Source organism: Alexandromys fortis, unplaced genomic scaffold, assembly GCF_014885135.2.
Source record: "Alexandromys fortis isolate MF-2015 unplaced genomic scaffold, M_Fortis_MF-2015_v1.1 scaffold_175, whole genome shotgun sequence".
Lineage (NCBI taxonomy): Eukaryota > Metazoa > Chordata > Mammalia > Rodentia > Cricetidae > Alexandromys > Alexandromys fortis.
Window position 1 is genome coordinate 3,164,743 of NW_026068065.1, and position 27,404 is coordinate 3,192,146.

General features: G+C 41.0%; 1 protein-coding gene across 1 annotated transcript in view; it reads left to right on the forward strand.

Moving 5' to 3' along the window:
* Cdc40 (cell division cycle 40) overlaps window positions 1-27,404 on the forward strand; it is a 47,404-nt gene that overhangs the window by 2,241 nt on the left and 17,759 nt on the right. Inside the window, exons 3-6 of the mRNA XM_050120531.1 lie at window positions 14,897-14,983; window positions 21,135-21,264; window positions 24,842-24,925; window positions 26,656-26,795. Coding sequence (XP_049976488.1) covers window positions 14,897-14,983; window positions 21,135-21,264; window positions 24,842-24,925; window positions 26,656-26,795 — 441 coding nt within the window. The remainder of the gene's footprint in view (window positions 1-14,896; window positions 14,984-21,134; window positions 21,265-24,841; window positions 24,926-26,655; window positions 26,796-27,404) is intronic.

Consider the following 27,404-nt stretch of genomic DNA (forward strand, 5'->3'; position numbering starts at 1 on the left):
TAGCTACCAGTGTTCAAGAATGTGAAGCAATTTTAACTGTACCAAATTCACACTGGTTAAATGCCAGCCATCCTGGTAAACCATCCTAAACTCTTTGCCAGCTTAAGCTCTAAATTAAAAAAAAAAAAAAAAAAACCCTCATCCAAGATGGTTCTCAGGCTCCTCTTGAGTGGTGTGCTAAGAGTTCACTTTTGCATTCTCAGTTCGATGATCCACACATCCTGGTTAGTTGTTCAGCTGGTACTTCCGCTTCATTAGGCTTCTGTTCTGTTTTTCAGATCAGTTTCATCCTCTCTGATTTCCTTCCACAGCCTCCACAGCACCCCTGTTTCTCCTAGGCATCATCCTTGACCTTTTCAGCCATTGCTTTCCCCGCTGTAACTGAGTGATATTTATCAGATTTCTCGTTCTGCTGCCGACGCCACCATTTAGTTCAGATTCTCATTTCTTCTAAAACAAGAATAACTTTCTGTGTGCTTCTTTCTTTTTGTCTCCTAGCTCCATACCCCCGTCTTTCTACCACAGTACAGTTAGAATGCTCATTCTAAATTCGGATTTCACTGTGTCACATCCCTGTCCGAAAGCATCGTGTTGTCTCTTAGGTAAATACTGAATTCTTTATACAGCCTGCAAAGCCTGCCATCCTCCCGTTCTGAGTTCTCTAGGAAGCCCCACAAGTCTAATTCTCTTTCCCAGATTCCCTGGCCTCTCATCTCCGGAACTGTGGTCCCCGAGCCTCAGTGTACATGTTCCTTCACCTGTCTGTCTTCTATCTGTAGTCTGTATATCGATTTATCGTCCTATATCCTTTGCCTTATCCCACTGGCATCACTTACACATTTCTAAATTTGTTTCTGGGGCCCAGAGAATGTTGTATCCCCAATGCTTTAGGCACAGGATTAAGGGAAATTTGGAAGAGACTGTAAAAACTAAAGAAAAAAGTCTTGACAAAGTATGGACATTGAGAATCGGATTCGGAGTTGAGCAGGCAGTGGTAGGGACTAAGTTGTCTTGAGAGCTTGCTTAGTTCAGTCTCTAAGGAACTGGTTCGGTAAAAACCAGGTGGAATCAACCTCAGAGGCGCCAGAGGTTCAGTCCGAGCTGGGCTAGATCCCCGGCTATCTGGGTTCTGTCGTAAGAGATGAGCTCTGTCTACCAGCATTTGCTTATATGCAGGGGAAAGAAAAGATGATGTGTAGGAAATGTAACTGCACATGATTAGCAGACGATCAGGGGAAGAACTGGGAAGCATGCAAATACACATATCTGCATTCAACTGATTTTTCTGGTGACTGAGAGTATTTGGCCAAAAATAAATGTGTGCCCTGCTGTATCACTTCTTTGGGCCAGGGAGGGGAAGGATGGTGCACATCACAGAACCCATGTGACATCAGAGCAAGTTTATTCCCCGGCTCCCTAACTCGCCACTCTGGCTGAACGAGTAAGCTCCAGGTTTAGTGAAAAACCTGTCTCCAAAAATAAAGTGAAGCAGGGTTGAAGAAGACACTTGACACCAACCTCTGGTCTCCACAGGCATGTTCCCCTGCACACAAATGTGTAAACATGTACCACACACAAAGAAATTAAAGTTTAAAAAAAAACGGTCGCGTAATAAATTGGGGATTAACAAACTTCAATAAAGGGCCAAATTCTAAGTCTTTTACATTATTGACCATGTTCTCTGACAGGCCTTTCTTTTTCCTTCACGTCTTTGTAATCAACACTTCAAGACTGTGAATGCCATTCTTTCTTTGTTAGTACAAAATATAACCTGTAGGCTAAATTTAGCCCATAGACTGGAGTTTGCCAGCCCCGGTTCTAGACCACACCACAATGCTCAGTAACAAAGTCACATGACACAACAGTCCCTAACTTTAGTGTGTCCTCATTAAAAGCTAGGCACAGAGATAAAATTTTCATGTAACTATGAACTTGCCCTTGAGCCAAAGAAAAAAGTTACAGTAAGGTATTTGGAGATATTTGGGCTTGTTTATTAGTAGGCAGGACCTCAAGTATCCCAGGCCGACCTCAGTCTAGTTGTGAAGCCACGGACGACCTTGAACTTCTGATCCTCAGAGCTGAGGTTGTAGACTTCTGCCCACACCTTGACTTTGTGTGTGCTAAGGAAGCACTCTTATCACCTGAGCGACACCCTCACCTTCTAAGCAGCACAACACCTTCAGTTTTGCTCACACCCCTTGTTAAGATGCTGTTGTATGGTGTGTGCACACATGTACCCCACAGGGCAGCCTGGATGGCAGTGGTCCTTGCATCCTATCTGCAAAGATCCCTGCTAGACTGTCTTCTAATACAGTGGCTGGTGGTGGCACGGGAGTCCACGTCTAGTTAGTGCTTTCTTGAGGGGTGTTTTACTAGGTTTAGTTTACTTAGCTGGGAATTTCTCTTACCTCACTTAAGACATTTTACCTACTCAGTTGTTATAACAGACCAGCTGTCTTTCTAAGAGTCTAGTTTTCCTTGAAAGTGCTTTCCAGAATGATTTTCTTTTCTTTTGGCAGCATGTAGATATCCACCACCCCCTTTCATTTTATTTAAAGTATGCTTTCATTGTGTTTCTTGTGGAATGGATATGTGAATTTCTTTTCTTTCTTTTTTTTTTTTTCACTTATAATTCTGTTGAGTTTCTTTAGCAGGAGATAGATTACTTCAGATTGTGAATCTTCAGTGTTTCTGGGAAGTTCACAGCTCTCTTTGCTACTTCCTTCTTTAGCCACATTCCCCTGTGGTTCTGGAACTCCATCTCCATCTATTTTTGTTCGCTGTTATGTAGTAGTGATTTAGTGTTTGTTTCTGTTAGACTTTTACTATAGCATTGTTCTAAAGCCGGCGGTGGTGCTTTAATCCCAGCACTCAGGAGGCAGACTCAGGCGGATCTCTGGGCGTTCAAGGCCAACCTGGTCTACAGAACTAGTTCCAGGACAGGCTCCAAAGCTACAGAGAAACCCTGTCTCGAAAAACCAATATATCATTGTTCTGATTGCATATTAGAAATCACCACTTTATACATGTGCTATGCTAGGTTAGGTATGGTGGCACACGCCTGTAATTCCCACACCTAGATAGGAGAATCGTGGTTCAAGGTCATCCTGAACTTCATAGACAAAAGACAAAACATAGATTGTGATAAGCCTTATGGTATTGCGAGAATTATTATGCTGGCAGAGGCAAGTTTCAGAAAAAAAAAATTATTTATTTACTTTATAGTAAAAAAAAATTAAAAACAGACATTTCAGACAATGACTATGACTTTTCCCAAGTGGATTCCCTGTTCAGCATAGACAACTTGAGTAAAATGCAAATTCTGCCTCTTACCTCTGTAGCATGGCTTTCATTTCTTTTGGGGCAGAATTTCTTATATTCATGAACTTCAACTAAATTACTCTTCCCTCTACATCTGTTAAGGGCCAAGCTCAGAAAATCTGTATATCTAAATTTGTTTTCCTTTACCTCATCCTTCCAAACTCTTAATTTTGGGAAATTTAGTCATTTCTGATTTCTGAGAGAGAAATATGTCATAAATTGATAAGAGCTCCATAATAATGACTAAAATTTCTGATGCGTTTACATAGTGTTTTCATGTCTGACTTCTTACATATACACTGGAAGGAATGTAAAGAGAACCTATCAGTGGAAACTTGTTTAGCCCGAAATGTTTACATCAACAGTGATAAACTGTTTAAATTTATTTGACCCATAGTGCACCCTTCAGTTACTGACTTTAAATCTTTGTGACTAATTGAAACTGGATGGAAATCCTTTGTGATCCTATGGTAATTCTAATTGCATGCCTAATTGGCTCTGGGCTCCTCCTGAGGTTTAAACAAGGCCGAGGGACTGTCCACATTTTTCTAGTTAAATTTAAACCTTTTTTCCTCTGGAGGATTGTTCAGTTCATTCTGTAATGTAAATGTAGCCATAATAAAAGCTTATATCTTACTTGTGATGTTTATTGTTGTTATTATAAAAGGTTAATTTTTAAAATTGCACTTTATATTTAAAAGGTACTGTCTCACCATACCGTGTTCAAAATAATTAAAGATTAGGATCTTCTATTAAGTGGTCTTAATAACTATACCATTTAAAGCCCAGCGAGGAGATGGGAGTGTGCCTAAGCCACTTGTTCTTTTAGATAGTTTGTTCTAGGGGTTGAATATTAAGAGGGGATGGTATTTAATTTTGGTTTTGTGCCATTTAAGCAATGCCCTTACCTTTCCAGCAATGGGTTTGACATTGCCTCAGTGTTAGTCTACTCAGGGAAAAGACGTATGCATTGGAAAGTATTGTCTTTGCTGCGGTTACTAGAGCTCTGATGAAACACCATGACAGAAAGCAACTTTAGGAGGAGAGGGTTTATTTCACTCATAGGCCCATATAACAGTTCATCATCTAAAGCACTGAGGGCAGGAACTCATTCAGAGCAGGAACCTGGGGCAGGAACTGATGCAGAGGCCATGGAGGGACGCTACTTACTGGCTTGTTCCCCATGGCTTTTTCAACCTGCTTTCTTATAGAACCCAGGATCACCAGCCCAGAGGTGACAGACCCATAAGGGGCTGGGCCCTCCCACGTCAATCACTAATTAAAAAAATGCCTACAGATGTTATAGAGGCGTTTTATCAACTGAGGCTCCTCCTCTCTGACAACTTTAGCTTGTGTCAAGTTGGCATAAAAACAGCCAGCACAGGTATTAAATGGTTATGTCTTTAGTTCTAGCCTTCAGCTCCTCCTGTAAGAGTCTTGTAAGGAACATTCCCACTCACACCCACCTTCAAAAAGAGAACCTCTAGCTCCCCAGCGCCCAGCTCCCTTTCAGTCAACACTCTGACTCCGGCTTGAGCCACAGGCACCTACCTACCTTCTAATTATTTAAATTTTTTCTTTTTTTTTTTTCCGTGCAAGGGCAATCTGACTGTCCTTTGTTGGTTCACTGATGGCCAGGGTTGACTCTGCTGAGCTGGCTGGCTAGGCAGTTGTCCCCCTCACACTGCACACTGGGAGAGATCCCCCTCCATCTTGGATCAAGGCTATAGGAGTAGCCGTGCTCCCTGCCAGAACCTCCAGACAAGCTCTCAAGGTCCACCCGACCTTTCTAAGGGGAAGCTCATCCACAACAGAACAAGGAGTGAGGATTTTGAGCGACAGTAGTGGCCAGCGCTTAGCTTCTCAGGCCAGCGGTTCACCAGCCAGCATCCCGTGACGGCACAGCTGTTTCGTAGTGATGTTCAGTCTCGGGAAATTGTTGTGCGCCCTGGATCGGTCCTGTAATATGATTGGCTTTGGACTGTGATTCCATCTGCCTGCTCCTCAAAGCTGAATTGCTAAACCTTTTAGAAACGCATAAGAATTCAGTACTGTTTCTCTAGTTTGAGATTTCTGTTGCTTACAGCTAAGAACCCTGACGAATACACCTAGTTAGTAAGCCATCACCTTTCTTTCTTCCTTTTTCTCTTTCTTTCTTTTTTGGCTGGGGGTTGATTTGTTTTTAATGGCTACTTTACCCTTTTTTCTTTCTAACTAACATTGGTGTTTATTGTGCCTGTCCGTTGGGGGAAGTGCGTGTGGAGAAGTTAGAGGACAGCTTGGGGACGCGGTTCTCTCCTCCTACCTCATAGGGCCTCACTCAGGATCACACTTAGGTCTTCAGCTCACCTTTGCCTTCTGAACCATTTCCTGGTCCGCCTATGATTACTGTAAACCCACCCCACCCCCATTCGTGTTAGTTTTAGTAATGTGTTGGAGGGAGAGACTTAGTCTTGCTATTGACTTAGCTCACAGGATTGATATGAAGATCATAAGAAATAAGCCGGGGAAACAGCTCAGTTAGTAAAGTGCTTGCTTTACAAGCACAGGACCTGAGTTAGGGCCCCAGAACTCACCACAAAAGAAGCCACTTACTGTCAAGCACAGGGCTAGGGAAGGACAGACAGGGGGCCCTGGGGCTCTCTAGGGCCAGCCTGGCCTGTGGGCAAGCTCCAGGCCAGTGGGTCTGTTTGACCCTTTCTCAAAACAACAGAAAGATGAGCAGCACCTAAGAAGTGAAACTGGAGGTTGCATTCTGCCTCCCACCCCAAAAGATTATCAAAATACTGTGTCTACCCCATTATTAACACCTTAGTGTTGTTAAATTCCATTTGTATGGTATTTGTCTTCTTATAGCAAACTGCGTATTTGTTTATTGTATGGGTTGTTGTCTTTCTTACCCACTAGACATAAAGTCAGGCAACTTTGTAAAACTCTGTAACTATAGACAGGCAACTCTGTCTGTTTCCTTAGGCCTAGACTGTGTCTGATGCGGAACAGGCACACGGTCAGGATCTGCTGAGTGTAAATCTGAGGCTGCCGCCCATGCCTTACCACCTTAACTACATAAAGACATTAAGAAGATCGTTTTTTGATTGCCAGCATCTCCTGGGGGTCTTACCTATTACCCAAAATAACAAAGACACTAATGCTTCCAGCCGTACCCTGGATTCTGCCTCCCTCTTACCTCTTCTTGGATAGCCATACCATTGATTATCCCCTTGTTCTTTTTTCTCTTCTTTTTTTTTTTTTTTTTTTTCTATGTAGACAGGCTAGACTGAACTCCGAATCCTGCCATCACCGCTTCCCTGTGGCCGGCGTCCAGGAGAGCTGCACCCCCTCCTACTGCTGCCTCGTTGTCCTGCTACCTCCACCCTCCTGCCTAGCCCCTTTGTCACTTCCTTCCCTCTGGCACTGGGACTGTTTTTGACTTGGTTATTCTTTTTGTTTTGTTTGGTTTTTTGAGACGAGGTTTCTCTGTAGCTTTTGGTTCCTGTCCTGGAACTAGCTCTTGTAGACCAGGCTGGTCTCAGAACTCACAGAGATCCGCCTGCCTCTGCCTCCCAAGAGCTGGGATTAAAGGCGTGCGCCACCACCGCCCAACAACTTGGTTATTCTTAAGGAAGGAAAAAAAAATGTCTTCAGGAACTCATTCCACCTGACATCCCATCTCTTGTGGGGTTTATTGTTGTTTGCTTGTTTGGGGTTTTCTTTTCTTTTTTTTTTTTTAACTCTAGAAGAGTGAGCTCATGGCTGTGTTGCTTTGTAAACCCTCATCTTCAGCAGTGTTCTGTCTGGCTGAGGTGGTGCCAGATCCAGTGACAGTTACTCAGCCTTATTCTACATAATTTCTCTGTGGATTTACATTTTCTTTCATCATTTTAATTTAGCAAATATTTATTTACATATGCTGCCTCCCCTGGACTTTTACAAGGCCGTAAGTATATAAAATGTAGCTAAAAGCCAATTGCAATAAATAATGCATTACAAATACTGTGAAAAATAAAACATTCCATAAGACTACAGGCAGAAAAAGACAATTTTCCTTCCTGTGGCAGGAGGAGGGGGATGGGTGGGAGTAAACAAGAATGTGACTTGTTAGCACATGACCAAGGCAACGCCTCTGATACCAGGTGGTCACAGTGCAGGTGACCGGAAGCATCAAAGTACTTGCTGTGTTTTAAAGGCACCCATAAATGAAATACAGCAGAAGAGGGGTATGCATTTATTAGGTGGCCTTAGACCAGGTGAGATACATAGGGCTGTGAGGAGGGACGGCTGGAGAAGTGTCCGCTGGGAGGAAGAGTAGCTCTAGGTGCCTGATTGGTTAGTCAAGATGGGTCATGGGGAAACCTCTTTAGCAGAGCATTCAGTGTGCTGACATCTATACTTAATGAAAATCTCTCGGCCAGGAGTAGGGTCTGGACTGGGGAAATAGAGAGGTGGCAACTGCAAGTCATGAGAATGGTAAGGTAAAGAACTGGACTGTGAAACTAAAGAGTTTCAGATGGAAACTGGTAGTGTTGTTTTTTCTACAGTCTAATTGTTAGCTTCAGGAAATCCCACTGTTTGCAGAATTTATGCTGTGACTTTGTGTTGTCTGTGTGTCTTGGGAATGAACGTATCCTACCCTCATCAAGAGGCCAGCCGAACAAAAATGATGCTATTGGCGTGGTCCTAGGTTGCCTGTGCGTTTGTATGTACAGAGTCACCTTGTAGCTTATGTTTTAGTTGCGGGCGGCAAGAAAGCTTATGCCAGGTGATGGCAGCTGTAATGGGGAGGGACAAAGCAATGGAAGGGAAAGGATGTAAAAAAAGAGAACAACCTTGTGGGCGTCCGGGGAAGGAACTTTCTGAGGAAAACCGAGAGCCTCACATGTGCTAGCAAGGCCCTACCACTGAGCTACATCCACAGCCTCCCTCGTGAGCTTTTACTGGACTTTCTCTAAGAGTGGAGGCTGCTTGAGTATGGGCTAGCGTAATCTGACCCGATTTTGAGGAACAGCAATTCCTCTGTGTGACCTCTGTATGGAGGCTGTAAGTGGCAAGGGCAGGATGTGGAGGCTGTTGAAGCACCCAGGTAAGTGGGTGAAAGGTGCTGTTTGGACTCTGGATGTGTGTGGAGGGAAGTTTGTTGATGGGCTTTTTATATACGGAGGGTGGAACACAGTAGAGAGTTTGGGGTAACTCCTGAACAACTGAAGGAGAGACCTAGACGGACTCATTTTGAGAGGAGGCCAGGATTTACAGGAGGTGGCTGTTAAGACACCCGAGGAGAAAAGATGCCAAACCTAAGATTGGATATACGAGTCTCTAGAATTCAAGGGAGGGGGCCCAGGCAGAGGTAGCAATGTGAGAATTGATATGTTTGTAAGTGGAGGAGTTAAAAAAGAAAGACTATTAGTGATTCTCGTTAACCTGTGATTACTAAAGAAGGTAGAAATATTGACGTGGATTATAAAATTTTACATTAGGAAAATCCAGACGCAGCCACATTGTTTCCTTTGTTTACACATCTAATAGGGTTGCTAAATTCCACAGGTATGTCTCTTGTCTCTTTTGAATGTGGAACTAGACAATCAAGAAGAGTTAGAATTTTTTTCTCTTTTCTATTTTTATTGGAAAATATTTTTCATACAATATATGGATTATAGTTACTCTTCCCAGATCCTCTCCACCCACTCAAATCCACACCCTTTCTTTCTCTCTCTCATTAAAAAACAAACAGGCATCTACGTTGTGAATTAATCTTTTTATATACAGTAAATATGTGTCACTCTGATTGGTTTACTGAAAAGCTGAATGGCCAATAGCTAGGCAGAATTTCTGGGGGCAGAGGGGTGCTGGGAAGAAGAAGGGGCTGCCACAGTATGCAGAGGAAGCAAGACATGCAGGAGGAGAAGTAGCAGCCACGAGACATGTGGCACCACGCAGAAGAAAAGAAATGGGTTAATTTAAGTTATAGGAGCTAGTTAGAGACAAGCCTGGGCTATTGATCAAGCTTTCAGAATTAATAATAAATCTCTGTGTCGTGATTTGGGAGCTGGCTGGTGGAACAGAGAAAGATTCACTATACATCTAAAATAATAATAAGATTAGATAAAATAATATAAAAACAAACCACAATAGGATGAAATAAATAAAAGCACAAGAAACATACAGACCCAGAAACACACATTCACACACACAGAAATCCCATAAAAACAAGACCAGAAACTATAATATACAAGTAAAAGACCTGTAAGGTTTTTGTTGTTACTGTGTTGGCCAACTACTGCTGGGCATGGGCCTGCCCTTAAGATTGGCATGTGTGCCTAGTGAGACTTCATTGGAGAAAACGACTTTTTGTGAGTGGTTATCAGTTGGAGATAGCGTCTGGGTTAGGGATGGGGGCTTCTCATGTCCCTTCTCAGCACTGGGGCCTCCTCTGGCTTAGACCTGGCAGGCCCTTCACATGCTGCCACGCTCTGTGAGTTTATAGTGCATCTGTCCTGATGTGTCTAAAAGGCCATTGTTCCTTCATGTTTTCCATTCCCTTTGGCTCTTCCTATCTTTCCACCTCCTCTTCCTCAGCGTTCTGAGTCCTGAAGGGAGGGATTTGGTGGAGACATTTAGGACTGAGTGTTCCAAGGTTTCTCACTATCTGTACATTGTCCAGCCGTGGGTCTCTGTTCTTGTTCCATCTACTGCAAGAGGAAGCTTCTCCGTTGACTGAGCAAGACACTGGTCTATGAGTATAGCAGAATGCCTATACATTCCTTTAGCAGAACAGCAGTATTTGGGTTTCCCCTATGACCGTGGCCTATCTAGGCTCAGGTTTTTGGCTATCAAAGCTTTGCCAGGCATGCGTCCCATCTCATAGAGTGGCCTTAATACCAAGGAGATAGTGGTTGGTTACTCCCATAACCTTTGTGGGAAAAAGTTATTAAAAAAATTATTATAGCCTTCATTTGAATGAAAGGAAGGATTTAATATTGGGGGGGCGAGTCTTAAGATACACTTACACAGTGTATCTTGTAGACAGGTCACTCACTATTGTAGATTGAAGGATTTGTAGCTAGGTTGGTGTGTACCTTCCTCCTCTGGTAGCATGCGGAGTTCCTTCCCATGCCATGAGCACTAGCCAGTAGGGGTGAAGACTCCAAGTCAGCACCAGCTCAGCTTCTCCCTGTCCAGTGAGTTGTGGTGATATTTTGTTTATGATCTCTAACAAATAAAGCTTGCCTGAAGTGCAAAGTGCGGAGGCACTGTTAGCTGTAGAGGCCTGGCAGTAGTGGCACTCACCTTTTATCCTAGCACTCAGGAGACAGAGGCAGAGGATCTCTGTTAGTTCAAGGCCACCCTGGGCTACACAAAATTGATCCAGTCTAAAAGAGAAACAGAGTTCACACAAAGGTGATCCCAGCACTGGGAATCCCACACCTTTAATCCCAGCACTTGGGAGGTGGAGACAGGAGTGATATGGCTGGGCAGAGAGAGGAATATAAGGCAGGAGGAGATAGGCGCTCAGAGCAGTCAGTTAATCTGAAGCAGTCTGAGGACAGAATCGCCTCTTTGGTCTGCGCCTTGGTAGAAGTAAGACCTCTCTAATGGCTGGCTGCTCTGCTTCTCTAATCTCTCTCTGAGCTTTCACCCCCGAGTTTTTAATTATTAAAACTAGTTAGAATTTGTGCTACAGTGAGTTATATAGGTGTTGTCTTCATCAATAGGGCCTTACACCAGTTTGTGGAGAGCAACCAGTAGTCTTGGCAATAGCCTGAGGTTTTGGGGGGATTTCATGAAGCTCCTTTCACCAATAACTTGATTAGATTTAGCCCATTCCTGGCACTGGAGGTTTCTTTTGGTGGCTTGAGATGTCTAAATTTTTTCTAGCTACATGCATTTTCCTATGAATTTCTTGATTTTTTTAACAGTTGAGTAATATTCCATTGTACAAATGTACTGTATTGTCAGTCATCTATCTGTGTCCAGTTTCTGGCAATGATGAATAGAGCAGCAATGAGCCTGGTTGAGCAAGGGGCTCTGTAATAGGATGTTGGGTCTTTTGAGTATTTATCCAAGAGAAGGGTAGCTGCATCTGGAGGTAGCTAAGATGCCCAGCTTCCTGAGGAACCGCCATACCAATTTCTATAGTGTCCGTACAGGTTTGCACTCCCACCAGCAATGAATGAGTGTTCCCCTTCACATCCTCGCCAGCAAGGGCTGTCATTTGCTTTATTGATAATGGCCATTCTGACTGGTCTAAGATGAAATCTCAGAGTAATTTTGATTTGCATTTTCCTGATGACCAAAATGCTTAACATTTCTTCAATGATTCTTAGCCATTTAGGTCTTGTGTTTTAAGAATACTCTGTTTAAGTCTGTACCCCATTGTTTATTTTTAATTGAGTTGTTTTCTTAATGTTCAATTTTTTGAGTTCTTTATATAGTTTAACTATTAACCCTCTAGTGGATATGTAGTCGGTAAGACTCTTTTCCCATTTTGTAAGCTGTTGCTCTCTCCTAATGATGGTACCCTTTGCCATACAGAAGAAGCTTTTCAGTTTTATGAAGTCCCATTGATTAATTGTTCTTAGTGCCTGGGCTACTGGTATTCTTTTCAGAAAGTTTTTTTCCTGTACCAATGAGTTCAAGACTATTCCCATTTTCTCTTCTATCATATTCAGTGTATCTGGCCTTTCATTGAGGTCTTTGATGCCTTTGGAAATGAGTTTTGTGCATGATGATAAGTGTGGATCTATCTGCATTCTTGTACATGCCTCAGTACAGTCTGACCAGCACCAATTGTTGAAGATGCTGTTCCCCTGCCGCCCCCCCCCCGTGTGTATTTCTGACTTCTTTATCAAAAATCAGGTGTGTCCCTGCATGTGTGGATACATGTCTGTGTCTTCATTTTATTGTTTATGTTGATACCATTGTTATTACTGTAGTTGTCAGGACAATTTGAAATCAGGGATGGTAACCCCTGCAGCCATTCTGCTGTCCTGGGTGTTTTGTGCTTCCATGTGAAGCTGAAAATTGGCCTTTCAATTTCTGTGAAGAACTGGGTTGGTCTTTGATGGGGATTCATTGAATCTGTAGAGTGATTGCTTTTGGTAATGCTAACCGCTATTCTTACTATGTTAATGCTACCCCCATGAGCATGGGAGATCTTTCCATTTTCTGACATCTTCAATTTCTTGATTTAACGTCTTAAAGTTTCTATCACACTAGTCTCTCATTAGTTTAGTTGGAGTTACCCCAAGCTGTTTTTATTGAGGCTTTTGTGAAAGCTACTGTTTCCCTGATCTCGTTCTCAGTCCATTTGTCATTGGTATGTAGAAAGGCCAACTGGTTTTTGCACTAGTTTTGTACCCTGCTACTTTGCTGAAAGTGTTTATCAGCTGTAGAAGTTTCCTGATAGAGTTATGTATACAATCATATTATCTGCCAACAAAGATACTTTGACTTCTTCCCTTCCGGTTTTGTCCCCATAATCTCCTTCGGTTGCCTTATTGCTCTCTAGCTAGAACTTCAAGTACTATATTGAGTAGAATGGAGAGAGTGGACAGCCTTTTCTTGCTCCTGATTTTAGTGGAATTGCTTTGAGTTTCTCTCCATTTAGGTTGATGCTGGCTTCTGGCTTTATAGAAATTGCTTTTTATTATATTGAAGTATGTCCCTTGTATCCCTAGTCTCTCCAGGACTTTTATCATGAAGGGATGTTGAAATTTACCGAAGGCCTTTTCTGCATTTAATGAGATGATCATGAGATTTTTATCTTTCTGTTTGTTTATGTTGTGGATTACATTTATCAGCTTGTGTATGTTGAATCATCCCTACATCTCTGGTATGAAGTCTACTTTATCATGGTAGATGATCTTTTTATGTATTGTATTTGGTTTGGAAGTATTTTGTTGAGAATTTTTGCATCTCTGTTCATAAGGGAAATTAGTTTGTAATTCACTTTGTTGGGTCTTTATGTGGTTTAGGTATAAGGGAAATTATGGCCTCCTAAAAAGAATATGCTTAATGTTTTGATTATTGTGTATAATTAGGATCTTTTTCTGGCTCGGTCTTTTTTGTGTTCTACCTTGATAGGTTTGTTTACCTTGATAGGTACCTTCTTCTGTATGTTGAGGAAATTTTCTTCTCTGGTTTTGCTGAAAATATTATCTGTGCCTTTGACCTGGGTTTCTTCTTCCTTGATTCCTGTTTGTTATTTATAGAATTGGTCTTTTCATTAGTGTCCCAGATTTCCTGGATTTTTTTTTTTTTTTGCTTTAACATTTTCTTTGACTGAGGTATCCATTTATTTTATCTTGTCTTCAGTATCTCAGATTCTCTCTTCCATCTCTTGTACGCTGTTGGTGAAGCCTACCTCTGAGGTTTTTGTTTGAGTTCCTAAATTTTTCATTTCTGTTTTACCTCAGTTTGAGTTTTCTTTAGTGATTCTGTTTCTACTTTCATGTCTTGTAGTGCTTTCTTCATTTCATTCAATGTTTGTTGTATTTTCATGTATTTTAATAATCGATTTCTTCATATTGTCTTTCAGGACCTCTAACATATTCATAAAAGCTATTCTGAGGTCCTTGTCTTGTGCTTCAGCTCTGTTGAGTTTCTTAGGGCTGCTGCTATAGGGTTGCTGGGTTCTGGCGGAGACGTTGTACTGGCTGGTTTGTGTGTGTGTGTGTGTGTGTGTGTGTGTGTGTGTTTACTCTGATGCCTACGCAACTGGGTTTGGAATAATTGTGATTCTAGGTGTTAATATCTGCACATAATAAAACTCCAGATGTCCAGAACAAAAAAAGAATGTTAATACCTGCAAGGGGAAAAGACCATGTAATGTAAAGGCAGAGCTATTAGAATTACACCTGACTTCTCAGTGGAGTCTAGGTGGGTGTTCCATTTCTTCTTTTCTGGATTCGAGGAGAGTATGGCAGCTGCGGGTTGATTGGTAGGGGTGCTTCTGAGACCCTTTCTGATGGCCTCTGGGAGTCCTGGGTAGAAGGTGTTTCTAGATATTGGGGACTAACCCGAAGGAATGAGCCTGGGCTAGAAATGGGGACTGAGAGGGTCCACTGTGAGGAAAACTGGATCTGCCACATTTAACATAGTCCCCAGGAAGTAGAGGCAGAGAGGACGGACAGGCTACCTTGCAGGCAGTCTCCTATAAGGCTGGAGATGAGACTAGGGACTGGAAACGGAGGATAGGAAGTAGTAGGAAGATGGTCTACCTGATTCCCAGGCTGCAGAGGCCAGTGAGTTCTGAAGTAGAGAGTGCCTCTGGGTGTTGGCGCTGACACAAGGTGATGGCACAGGAAAGCTAGATCTTCTTAGTTTAAGTGTTTGGGTAGTATTAACTTATTTAGTTAATAAAGTTAGTATGTTGAAAAATTATGTATTTTATGTCTAAAATTGTGTATATTACATATATGTTTCATTGCTCTTTGTTATGATTATTAATGCTGTGAATCTAAAGTAATAGTCATAAAGTCAGTATTTAGGTGTTCACAATGCTGACGTGATTTCGCTGTAATATACAAAATATATACTCACTTAGCAAGTTTGTAACATTCATTTGGCTTTCTTTTAGGAAGATTTGGAGACTGGAGTTCACCTTGACCCTGCTGTCAAAGAAGTTCAGTATAATCCTACCTATGAGACCATGTTTGCTCCCGAGGTAAGCAGCAAGCCTATTGAGTATTGCGATTAATGCAGAGATTAATGCAGGGTAAGTGGGTGTTGAATTCTTAAAAACTTTTCTTATCCAACTATGCTACTCTGAGTTTTAGAGAACGTATCCTTCTAGTCTCCAAAAACCTAAATAGTTTTTATGAGAATTCTTCTAAAAGTCTGCTGACTGCACATCTGCCTGCATGCAAAAGGCTGGTCATACGGAATTGTCTTTTGAAAAAGGGAATCTGAAAATATCTAAGTCTTCACTGTGCACTTGATAGCCTTCCCTCAGCAGTGATAAGGTTTATCATTAATACCCAGTGTATTCAGAAACTGTCCCAAATGCCTCTCCAGTGTCACAGTCTCATCACACTGCTCAGCGGGACTCTTCCTCCTTTCGCAATGTGAGAAATACTAATAGAGACAGTGGGGAGGACGAAGAAAGATCATCATGTCCACTCAGAGTCTTTGAACAATGTCCATTAAGAAAAGCTTATTTTAAAAAGTAATATCCTTAGACATTAAAGTGGAAAGGCACTTGATTGACTTCTTTTTGTAAGGTATGCCCTCTACCCCTGCTAAAAAGACTTGAATAGCAGGATCTTTAAGGCGCACGCCTCTAATCTTAGCACTTGGGAGGCAGAGGCAGGCGGATCTCCGTGAGTTCAAGGCCAGCCTGGTCTACAGGGCTAGTGCCAGGACAGGCTCCAAAGCTACACAGAGAAATCCTGTCTTGAAAAAAACAGAAGAAGAAACATCTTAAAGGAAGACATGGGGAGCTGTAGCTTCTTGTATCTTGGTATTAAATGAGGTCCTTTTAGTAGCTTTCTTTGCATGGCACACAGACACATCAGCGTGCCAGAGCTGTGTCATACTTCACCTGTCTCGGTTCCTATGGCATCGGAACAGTTGCCTTTGAGATGCGTAGCACAGTCAGTGCCATGGTGTCTGCCTCAGACACCACAGTGCTCCAGCTGTTCTGTCGAAGCACAGTACACCAACATCTGTTCAGGTCCTTGTGTGTGCTGCACCTTCTTCTGTTGTCTCTTAGTCCTGCCCTCCTGAACTCTGGAAGCTGTCTCCTCTCTGTGAGTAGCGCTCAGCCGGCCCATTAAAGTGCTGTTCATGTGTGCTTCATGGTTTTGCAAATGAAAAGAGCCTCAGTGAAGTCGTGCTCATTTGCATTCAGAGGATGAGAAAATGTGAGTGCATTGTGGTGTGTACCGCTTTGATGTCAGTTTGTTGTCTATGAGATCTGCTGTTTTTCTGAATTCTGAGTTATTATTAACTGCAGTATTGCTATATAATTATATTTTCGAAAGTTTCAATCAAAAGACTAAATGTGAATTAGTTTTGTGATAATATTGGCAAGCCAATTATCCACTCACTGTTTCCATCCATCCTTCCTTCCTTGTGTTAAGGAATCGCCACTAACATGTAAATGTGTTGATGTTAGGCAAACCACATATGTTATGGTTTAAGAAAGGGAGTGATGCTTGGAAACAAATTTAGAATCTTTAATAATTCCAAGGAAGTGGTAATCTGTGTGTGCTATAACAAATGTGAACTGTTTTATGACTGGAATCTGAATCACTTGACCAGGTCTAGGAAGGTGTCACCGAGGACTTTGCTAGATTCAGTTCAAGTCCCTGTATGTTGTAGAAACGGTGTATAACCCCTCCCCCCACCTAGTGCTTGGCAGAGGGTGTGTTCTGTGTTTTCTTAACCACACAGACACTGGAATGGTCCCTGAGCCTCTAATGTGTTGTTCACAAGTTTGGGGGGGGGGGCAGAGAGATTTCTGTGAAATTTAAATTTGAAGTGGACAGTACAGTCTAGGTTTAGAAGGTGAAATTTGAAATGAGACTATGTATTTATTAGCTTTTGTAAGACCTTGGATGTTCTTAGTTTTCTCACAGTTAAAATAAATGTTATGTTATCTCTACTTTATTGTATTATAAGAATACAGGAGTTAATGCATGGTGCGAAAATTGAATTTTTAAGAGAAGATGTCTGGTTAGGGCTTGAACGATAAAAAAAGCAGAAAGAGACTAATGGGTGAGATAAAACTACCATTGATTTTTTTCATATACAGAAATATTAATATACTTTTGCTCCTTTTGTCCTTACTTAATCTATGAAGTAAGTATTATTTTCTAGAACAGAAACCAGTCTCTGATAGACAGCTGTCAGGTAGCGTTCTGTGGGACTCGAGCTCAGATCTCTATTAACTGTCTATCAGTACCTTGAAGCCATTTGAAGGCCCCTGTGTAATCTGCATGATACACCCTATGACTTTGTTAATTCTAAAAGTTAACCAAATTGCTTATTTTGTAAAATACCATTCCTCCATTGCAACCAACAACTTCTCCTTGCTGGTCTGCCTATTAATACAGAATTGTTTCCTCAAATTATAGACTGAAGTTGAAATGTAGTGGACAGTGTTTTATATCAGCAGCTTCCTGCCTTGAGCTAGATAAATCCCTTTTTAGGTTCTTAGAGATAAATTATTTATTAGTTTCTTTAAAATTGTATTAAATTCACCGGACTCAGGAAGAATTCCAGACCCCTAAACTAGCCATGCTTTTAGGGGAAATATATATATACATCTAAATCCAGAGAACAAATGCTAGTTGCTATTTAAAAAAATCTAACAATAGGAACTACTTAAATATTAATGCTTTACAAATACTGCAGCTTCCCACTCTTCCGAGAAGATTGCGCCAAGGTTGGCAGCAGCAGCAGCAGCAGCGAAGTGTATATAAGGAGTGGTCAGACTTCGCTTACATCTCACAAAGTGATTCTGCCAACAAAACTGCCATGATCTTTTCCAGATTTGTAGAAAACAGTTCAGTTAATAAATTCTTACTTTAAAATATGTTTATAAATTTTGTGCATTAATGACACCATGAGTATTAATAAAAATTTAGCAGTGGCTATATTAGTTAGTGATGTGGGTTTTCCTTGTGTATATATACTTATAGTTGTGATGTTATGTAATCTACTTTTACCAGTATGCATTTTCTTAATAACAGTGATTGAGTCTCCTGAAGACTTCTGAGAACCTCTTCCTTTTCTTTTTTTTCTGGGCAGTGTGTGGGGCATGTTGTTTGTTTGGTTGGTTTTGGGTTTTGGTTTGGTTTTTGGCTTTTTTGACAGGGTTTTTCTGTATAGCCCTGGCTGTCCTGGAACTAGCTTTGCAGACCAGGCTAGCCTTGAACTCAGAGATTCGCCTGCCCCTGCCTCCTAAGTGCTGGGGTTAAAGGCATGCGCCAGCACCGCCCAGCTCGAGAACCTCTTCATGTAATAAGCAGATCTCTGAGACTGATATGCCAGCATCTTCTTATTAAAAATGTTTCTCCCCCACTCTATACGGCACCACTCACAGAGGTTGGAGGCTTCAGGCTGCTTCTCTTAGAAGCCATTGTCATTCAGAAAGCTCCATGGGGTGCTTGACCTCTGATGTGAGTCACCTATTCAGACCCTGCTCCCCTTGGTACTTAGTTCTGCCATCCTGCTCTCTTTGGTGTGGTGGCTGCTTTTGGATGCCAACTTGACTACATCAGAATTAACTAAAACACAAGTGGCTGTCAGGGTTTTTTGCTTTTCTTAACTTGCTCTCTTTTCCTGTATGTGTGTTGAAATATGAAGCGGCGGGGCTGCGTCCCCAACACCCCAGCCCCTTGGCTAGCTCATGCCCGAAATAACAACACACAAACTGTATTCATTTAACTGCTTGGCCCATGAACTCTAGCCCTTACAGGCCAATTCTTGCATCTGGACTAGCCCATTTCTAATGATGTGTGTAAGCACCCCAAGGTGCGCTTACCAGGAAGATTCTAGCCTATGTCCATCTTCATTGCGTGTGCCTCAGAGAGCAGAGCTATCGCGCGTCTACCCGGGAGAGCTGAGCATGGCGTCTCTTCGGGAGCAGAGCAGAGTCTGACCTCACTTCCTCTTCCGCCCAGAATTCTATTCTGTTTATTCCGCCCACCTATCTTTTAACCTATCAGGGCCAGCAGTTTCTTTATTGCTCAGCCAATGAAATCAACAGATTGATATGACACTCCCACATCATATGTGCTCACTCTGGCTGGCAAGTCCATTCCTCCATTGTCATTAGAGCCTACTTTTGTGGGATTGTTGTGCGTACTGGTGACGTCGAGACAACTCTTTCATTCTTTGACCTTCTTTTGATGGAAAGCCATTGTTGTACTAGCTTGACCACAGCCTGTAAGCCATCCTAATAATTCATGTGTGTGTGTGTGTGTGTTCATTCTATAAGTTCTGTTCCTCTCGAGAACCCTGACATAATACTCAACTCTTCAGTTTCACACATTACTGATATACAGTATGTATTTTTCTGGCTCAGGCTTATCTCATTTAACACAGTATTCTCCAGGCTCATCTGTGTTGTCACAATTATATTTTTTTTTATTAAAGATTTCTGTCTTCCCCACCTCTGCCTCCCCTTTCCCTCCCCCTCCCCCAATCAAGCTCTTAATCATTTTATTATCTCTAATTTTATGGCTATTTCTGTGCATTATAATAATTTCATGAGTAAATGGAGTTATCAGCAACTTCCGGCCGACTACATTGTCTTCCCTGTGGTTCTACCGATCTGCAGATGTGGCTACAAAGTCCTGTGTTGTCCATATAATTTTTCTTTATAGTTTGCAATGAGTACAATTTAAAACTTGGTTGAAAATTTGGGTATTTTAAGCAGAAATGAAAGTTTTCATTCTGTGGCAAACTTGTGTTGGTTTATTTTCCTCTAATGCAAAAAAATATACTAGACAAATAATCTGACAGCTAAATTCATAGTTTTTCATGCATGGTGTATAGAGAAGACACAGTGTTAAGGAGAAGCAGGAATTTGTATTTGTGGCTTTGAAAATGTATCATAGAAAAAGATGGTTCTAAAGATAGTAACTTGATGTTCTAATGTCAAAATATTTCATCAGGATCAATTGAGTGTTCCAGTGTTCAGATAAATGCCTTTGTGTGCCGAGAGTGATAGTGTGTGCTGGTAATCCCAGCAGTCGGGAGATGGAGGCAGGATTATTGCTAATTTGAGGTCAATGTTGGGCTCCATGCAAGTTCTAAGTCAACCTGGGCTATATTGTGCAACAAATAAAAGAATAATAAAGAGAAAAGTATTAAACTCATTCTTCCCTAAGTGTGAACACTCATTTGACTCTTCATAAAAACAAGCAAAAAGTAAGAACTTTGAAAAGATTGGCAAGAGTTCCAGAGCATCTTGGGCTACAGAGTGAAACTTGTGTCAGAGTGTGATATTCCAGGATCTTTTATAATAGCATGACTGAGTAGGGGTTAACACTGCAGGTTGTGGCTTTTCTTAACTCTTTTACAGTTAGACTTTACAGTTGCGCGCGTAGGGAAAGTTTTAAGGTAGCGAGGCATTGCCTCAGGCTTGGACTAGCCTTGGTTCTAGCGGGTTGATAAGCATAGCACCCCACTGTAGGTTTCTGTATGTATAGCTGAGCAGAGTGCCTGACTTTGGAAAATCATTCTGGAAACACCAGCCTTTTAAACCAATAGGTCACAGTGCCACTGTTTTGTTTGAGAATGTTAATTCTCTGAGTGGAGAAGTTCTATTTACATCTGTGGTGTGTCTTCTGGGGGACTCTTTCAAATACTTCATTTTTAGTTTATTTCCCATCCTGTGCCTCCACTAGGATTCTAATTGATCTTTATTTGATTAGTGATATCTGTCTTTTCTGTTTGCCACGCACGGTGGCGAATGAAGAGGATTCTGAGTCTCTACCTTTGAGGAACTCATAATTAGTGAAAAAACATGCTTTTAAAAGAAAAAAAAATGTTTTCCAGTGCAGTCATTGACAAAAGATCACCCCAAACCCCAAGTCACAATTTAGAAAAATGGATAGTGATTCTCAGTTACCCAGAGACGTGCCTTCAGGTTAGACTTCCTGCAGTGCCAACATCTAACTCTTGAAATAAATAGACACATGTGAACTTCTGGGAGCTGCGCTCTCCTCCTGTCCCAGGGGCTAATCAATCATTGCCTCATTCCCCTGGTCTGTGAGGCTGGCATGGTCCCTGATGGTTTAGAGTGGAAAATGCGTTATATGGTGACTTCAATAACTGTCTCTCCCTTCCTTATAACATTGCAGTTTGGACCAGAAAATCCCTTTAGAACACAGCAAATGGCTGCTCCTAGAAATATGCTTTCTGGATATGCCGAGCCGGCGCATATCAATGACTTCATGTTTGAACAGCAGAGAAGAACGTTTGCTACATACGGTAAGTGGGGATAAAACTTCAGCAGTCGTAGTTCGGCTTTACAGAAAGCATGAGTAGTGTATGCCGTCATTCATTTTGTCTTCTGGCTTTTTAAGTTTATGGATCTGGATTTCACCAAAGAGGTAGTATACCTTCTTATGCACAGCTATAAATACTGAGTGGGAAGTGACTTTGAATATTGAACTCTTATTTTTAATCCTCTATGAATTTTTTCATACTATTGTCTGTGGTCCTAAGACTAGGATGTTCCTTGTTATTGTACTTGGAGATGAACATTTGTTATTAAATGTCTATCACATGCAGATGATTATTAAGTTGATAAGTAAAAATATAGTATGAAAAATTGTATTCATTATCTTATATACTACTTAACTTTATTCTGTTTCTCAAATCTTATTTCTTAAATATTTTCTCTTAGTTACTAAAGGCCAGTAGAATAGTAACAAAGCCATAGTATAAAATAACTTCATTCTCTCAGTAATAGAATTTTTTAAAATTAAGCGGTTACAGAAATAGTTGTGAAAAGGATTTGTCCTATATTGTTGGGTTATGTATCATCATGCCAGGGATGCAGTCAGTGAAAACTGACACCAGCTGGGGATGTAGCTCAGGTGATAGGTTACTGGCTGAGCCTATAGGCCCTAGGTTCAATCACCAGTGCAGCGCATCTTAGACGTGGTGTGACTTGTGCCTGTAATCTTAATATTCCGAGAAGTACAGGGCCTAAGAATCTGCAGTTCAAGGTCATCCTTGGGCCCACAGTGAGTGTAGGCCAACCTGGGTTCCATGAGATCCTGCCTCAAAAACAAACAAGAAAATGACAAAAAGACTGCACACTGCTATAATCACCTAGAAGATTTTGTTGATACTTCTAGTATCAGTAAAGGGTTACAAATTCACTTCGTACCCTTTGCCTACAGTAATGTGTGCACCCTAAAAACTAAGTCATGAGAGATGGGGATATGGCTTAGCTAAGAGCACTTTGTGCACCGCGCACACACACACACACACACACACACACAAAACCCAAAAACTTAGGAATTTATATATTCTAGCCTATACTAAGACAGACTTAAAGTTTTTGTTTTCATAAATTTTAGAAGGGGCCATTTCAATAATTTAAATAGTTTAGTCTCCTTAAAGTAAAGCAGGATTAAAAATAATAAATAATAAATTATGCTTTTATTAACATCTACTTTTCAAGTTTCTTTATAGGAAGCATAAGCATTTACAGCTATTAAGTTTGCCTAGTTTGGAAATGAACTTGTTTGAAAATAAACAGCCATTGTGGTGTGTTCATGCCTTTAATCCCAGCACTTGGGAAGTAGAGGCAGGCGGATCTCTCTGAGTTCAAGGGCAGCCTGGTCTACAGAGTGAGGACAGGACAGCCAGCACTATAGAGAGAAACACTGTCTCAAAACGGGGAGGGCATTAAGTTTTCTTCTGTGTGGAGAAGGCAGTGGATTAAGTCAAAGACTGTGCTAGTGAGAGCATTGAAGACATAAAAGGTGTGCAGCTGCAATAGAGGAAGAGCCTGGAAACTAAGACAGCAGATAGGTGTAGGGAATTAGGTCGGTACGATAAAAAACCAGGCTAGCTCAAGAATAACAGCTATACTTTAATGGTTAAAGAGGGGAAACTCACACTATAAGAGTGGGAGGTCCGACCGTGCAGAGAGAGCGTGCACCTGGATCTCTCAGTTTTTCTTCCTAGTCCAGTTCGCCACATCCCAATTAGCTGTGATTGGTTAAAAGAGTTTCCCCATCATCTCCCCCTTTTGTTTAAACAAGATGGATCCAAACCCAATATAACTATATACAATAGGAACAGATACCAAATATAAAATTAAAAACAATAAACAATATTAAGCAAGGAACACATAACAAAAGTTTTACTAAACTTTCTATTTCAAGGAGTCTAAGAAGTGTATTGAAATTAAGCTTGGCTAAATCATGAGGAAGGTAACTATAATTATCTAATCTTCAACTCCATCAAAGATCTGAGAAGGGAAACAATATTACTTGAGTAAACAGGAAGTGCCACTACTGGGATATAGAACAGTATCAGGCCTACCATCTCAGTGAATGTCTGGGGTAGATTTCTACTCCATAGTGCATTTAGTTTATGCTTGATGTACCACATGTACTGTGGTCTTCCATGGTCTGATGGGACCCAGGAAAAGAGGTCTACCCAAACGCGCTCACATTGGTTTTCCCAAGTTCACTACTACAGTAAACGCTTGGTCTAATCAGTCTTCATAATAGTCCAGCTTATTCACAAGAGATCCCAGATCATCAGTTAGTCTGTGTTCACAGTCATTTTATATATCAAAGATTACAAAAACATCTTCTGTTATCCCATAGTTCAAATAAATTATTATACAAACATTGAAGTTCTCTAGTATTCTCGTAGGTCTTGAAGCTTCTTTTTCGTTGTGAGTTTTCAATGGAGTTTACTTTTTTTCCAATTGGTAGTCATTCTTGAAATGGATATAACACTGATGTTATCCTTATGCCCTTAAAAACCTGAAGTCACTTGCGGCATTTGAGCCTGTGGTTTCAGAGATTCGACTCCAAAACCACTCTTGAGATGTCAAGCTCTCTCCTCTGACTATAATGGTGGAAGAAGAAAACTGTATGCAAATGAGCTAATAGCCAGATGGTTGGTTCTATTCTGGTATATTGTAAGGATGATTTGAACTCCTACATCCTTGGCCTGTTTTAAAGTTATACTTCATAACAATTCTTTTTTATATTTCCCCAAAGAAATTTAGTCTTCAGCTGCAAAGTTAAAAATAAATATTAAATCCATCCACCAGTCTGTGCCCTTTCAGAAGTGCAGTGGTGCTTTTTCATGGCTGCCGACATGGTTGTAGGCCATACCCTGATGATCTTGCTCGGCCTTATGAATACGCTGGATTATTAGGAAGACCAATTTTTATCAAACATTTTTTGTAATAACGCATCCACTCAAGAAAATTCTAATTTGAGTGTGCATATTTTTTTGGTCCCCTTTGACCAATGAAGAACACAAATACATGCAACTGTGTACGGTGTTACTGGGTGAAGGGTCGTATTCCTATGCCAGCAGATAGCCTTACTCCTCTCACCAGGAACGTCAGGAATTGCTTTTAAAAGCAGTGTTTTAAGATTGGAAACTGCCCTTACTAAGAAGGATATCTTCCAAATAATAGCTGTAGCTTATATATAACTTCTTATCCTGTTTCTTTTCGGTTTAATAAGTAATGTTCTAACGGTAGTGTCCATTATCAAGAAGGAAAAGGAAATAGCTTCTAACTTTCTGGACACAGAAGGCACTGTAATTTAACCTCTGCGAGAATGTGTTCACAGCTAGGAAAGCTCTTAGTACTGCAATGACTGTTTGCTAGATTCACCCTGTGAAATACTGCTCGCTCTAGTCTCTCGTGATCCAGCCCGACCTGTGGGGGAAGGGTTGGAAATGGACGTGGAGCTCAGAAAGGAAGGCCTGGTCCTTAGGGAAAGGAAACTAGGAAGTGGGTGCTTACAGTAAACGAGCTATAAAAGGGGAGTTGGCCATTTGCACTTTCTGCTTTCAGGCTATGCACTGGACCCTTCACTGGATAGCCACCAAGTATCCGCTAAATACATCGGGTCTGTAGAAGAAGCTGAAAAGAATCAAGGTAATATATTTGAAGTAGGTAATTATAACGAGTGTCTTGCAGTCACCGAACAGTAGGGAAAACTAGTATTTTGTTTAGTTCCTGATTTTTTTTTAAGGTCGAAGTAGCAGAGCGGAAGGGGTTAGAGCACTAGTTCAGAACCGCTACTGTTCACCGCTCACGCCGGCCACTCGTTGGTTGTGTCGTCTTGTCAGGAATATGACAGTACTTACCTTTTTTGGTTATTTTAAGTGCTTGGCACCATGCCAACCACTAGAAATCGTTCTATTACAATTAATGCATAGGTAAACTTGGCAACTGGCCTCTCAGCTGTCAAGCTACTTTTTAACAGGAAAATTCTATACTAGGTGTTTGTTGAAATAATTTTTGACAAATTGCTGTGATAGCAGATTTTTAATGTCTTTTAAAATATATTTATGTTTGTATTCACTTAGTAAGCATGACAAACATCATAACCTAAATGACACCTTAGTACAAAGTTCATCAGACTATTGATATCTTATTTACAAAATGTGCTCATTGCATGAGGATAACCCTATATTAGGAAGCTGCTTTCTTAGTACGGGATAATTAGTACTGTAGTCGAATTTTAATTTGCTTTGTTGTAACACAAAGCCCAATGGAAACTGCTTTGAGTTCATATAGATGGACCTTTTTCTTTCAGTTAGACATTTACTCCACTGTGTACACACAATTAGATTCTTAGTCAGCTTTTGACCATGACGTTCAAACGTTTCTTTCTGTTTAGTGGGTACAAACAGTATGCAGCCTTCACCTACTGATGAAATCAAAAGCATCATCTTTTGTAAGTCTGTTTAAGATTGATGACATTAGAGGCCAAGAATACCAGATTCTATGAAGCATTGTTTAATTTGTATTGTTGTATACCCATGAAATAAAAATAAAGCATTAAATGTCTATGGTAGTTTAATTCCATTTTAAAATGATAAATCAAAGTTTATTTTTGTTTTTAGAGTTGCTGGGCGTCATGATGCACACTTATAATTCCAGTTAAGGCTATCCTGGGCTACATGAGAACAAAAACAAAACGAAACAATACTGGATCATTAACAACACAAAACTGAAAAAAAAATATTGATTTTTTTTATTATTATTAAGAAGGTGCCTGAGCCAGGTGGTGGTGGCACACTCTTTTAATCCCAGCACCCTGGAGGCTGAGCCAAGTGGATCTCTTGAGTTCGAGGCCTGCCTGGTCTACAAGAGCTAGTTCCAAGACAGGCTCCAAAAACTACAGAGAAACTATGTCTTGAAAAAAAAACAAAAAGAAAAAAAAAGGTTTTTGGACCCAGCAGCAACTCCCCAGCTTCCCAATTTCCCCACACATCACTCTCCCCAGATCTGTCATGAGTCTTTAAAAGCCCAAGACCAGCAACCTGGTGGTCCCCTACCGCCTGGGACCTCAGGAGCTGTTCTCTCCACTTCTTAAGCTAAGTGATGATAAACTTCTCTCTGAAACTAAAAGCGAAACCAAAGAGTCGTGATACCATTGTAAGTCCTTTAAAGAGTGTTAGAATTTGAAAAGCATCCCAACATCTTTTCCCAAAATACTGAATTTCCTCTTGTCAGCAAGAGTGGGTCTCTATGGCAGTTTCAGACAGATTTTGGGTTGGGTTGCTCATAATTACTTTAGCCAAGTAAAATCTTACATACTGGTATTTCTAAAGAACATAGACTTGCTCACTTACTGTTGATGTTTATTGTTAATGTAGGTCTAACTGTATTTGAAACTGGTCAGAAGAAAACAGAAAAGAGGAAAAAGTTCAAAGAAAATGATGCATCTAATATTGATGGTTTCTTGGGACCGTGGGCAAAATATGTGGATGAAAAAGATGTGGCCAAACCTTCAGAAGTAAGCATTGATGTTTTCAGCGTCAGTTCCAGTGTGTGCTCTGTTTTTGTCAATCATATCTGTGTTGGTAAATGTGAGATTTCCCTAGAGGACCCATGACTCATCAAAATTTCTCAGCCTTAGCTGACTGAGAAAATATAAAATTTCTTTGCTTTTCTTTGCAACAATATTTGTATCTGCCTTTTTTTTTTCTGCTGTATTTTCCCCGGTGCTCTTTTGACTAACATAGATTATGGAACCAGTTTTTAATAAAATTAGCCCGTAGCCCAGTCTCTGAGAGCTGGGCTCTGTTCTTGGTTCTGGAGCATAGTGATGGACAAGATAAAGGAACTCTTGTCCTTAGGAATTGGTATTCTGGCTGTTGCTTACGCCCGTATATAAATTAGTAGCATGGGTATGCTTCCAGCTCACTTTAGGTGCCTTATCTTGACTTGTTTATGTAGATAGGATTTGCTGTTTGCCTGTCTTCCTCTTCCCAGCTCTCCCCAAAAAAGTTGATCTGAAATCTATAATGTTGCTTATGTCCTCATGACGATGTAAAAGCAACTCGCTGCAAACAACCCTGTCTTAAGCTCAATGACCTCTGATACCAGATTTTCTGATGGCTTG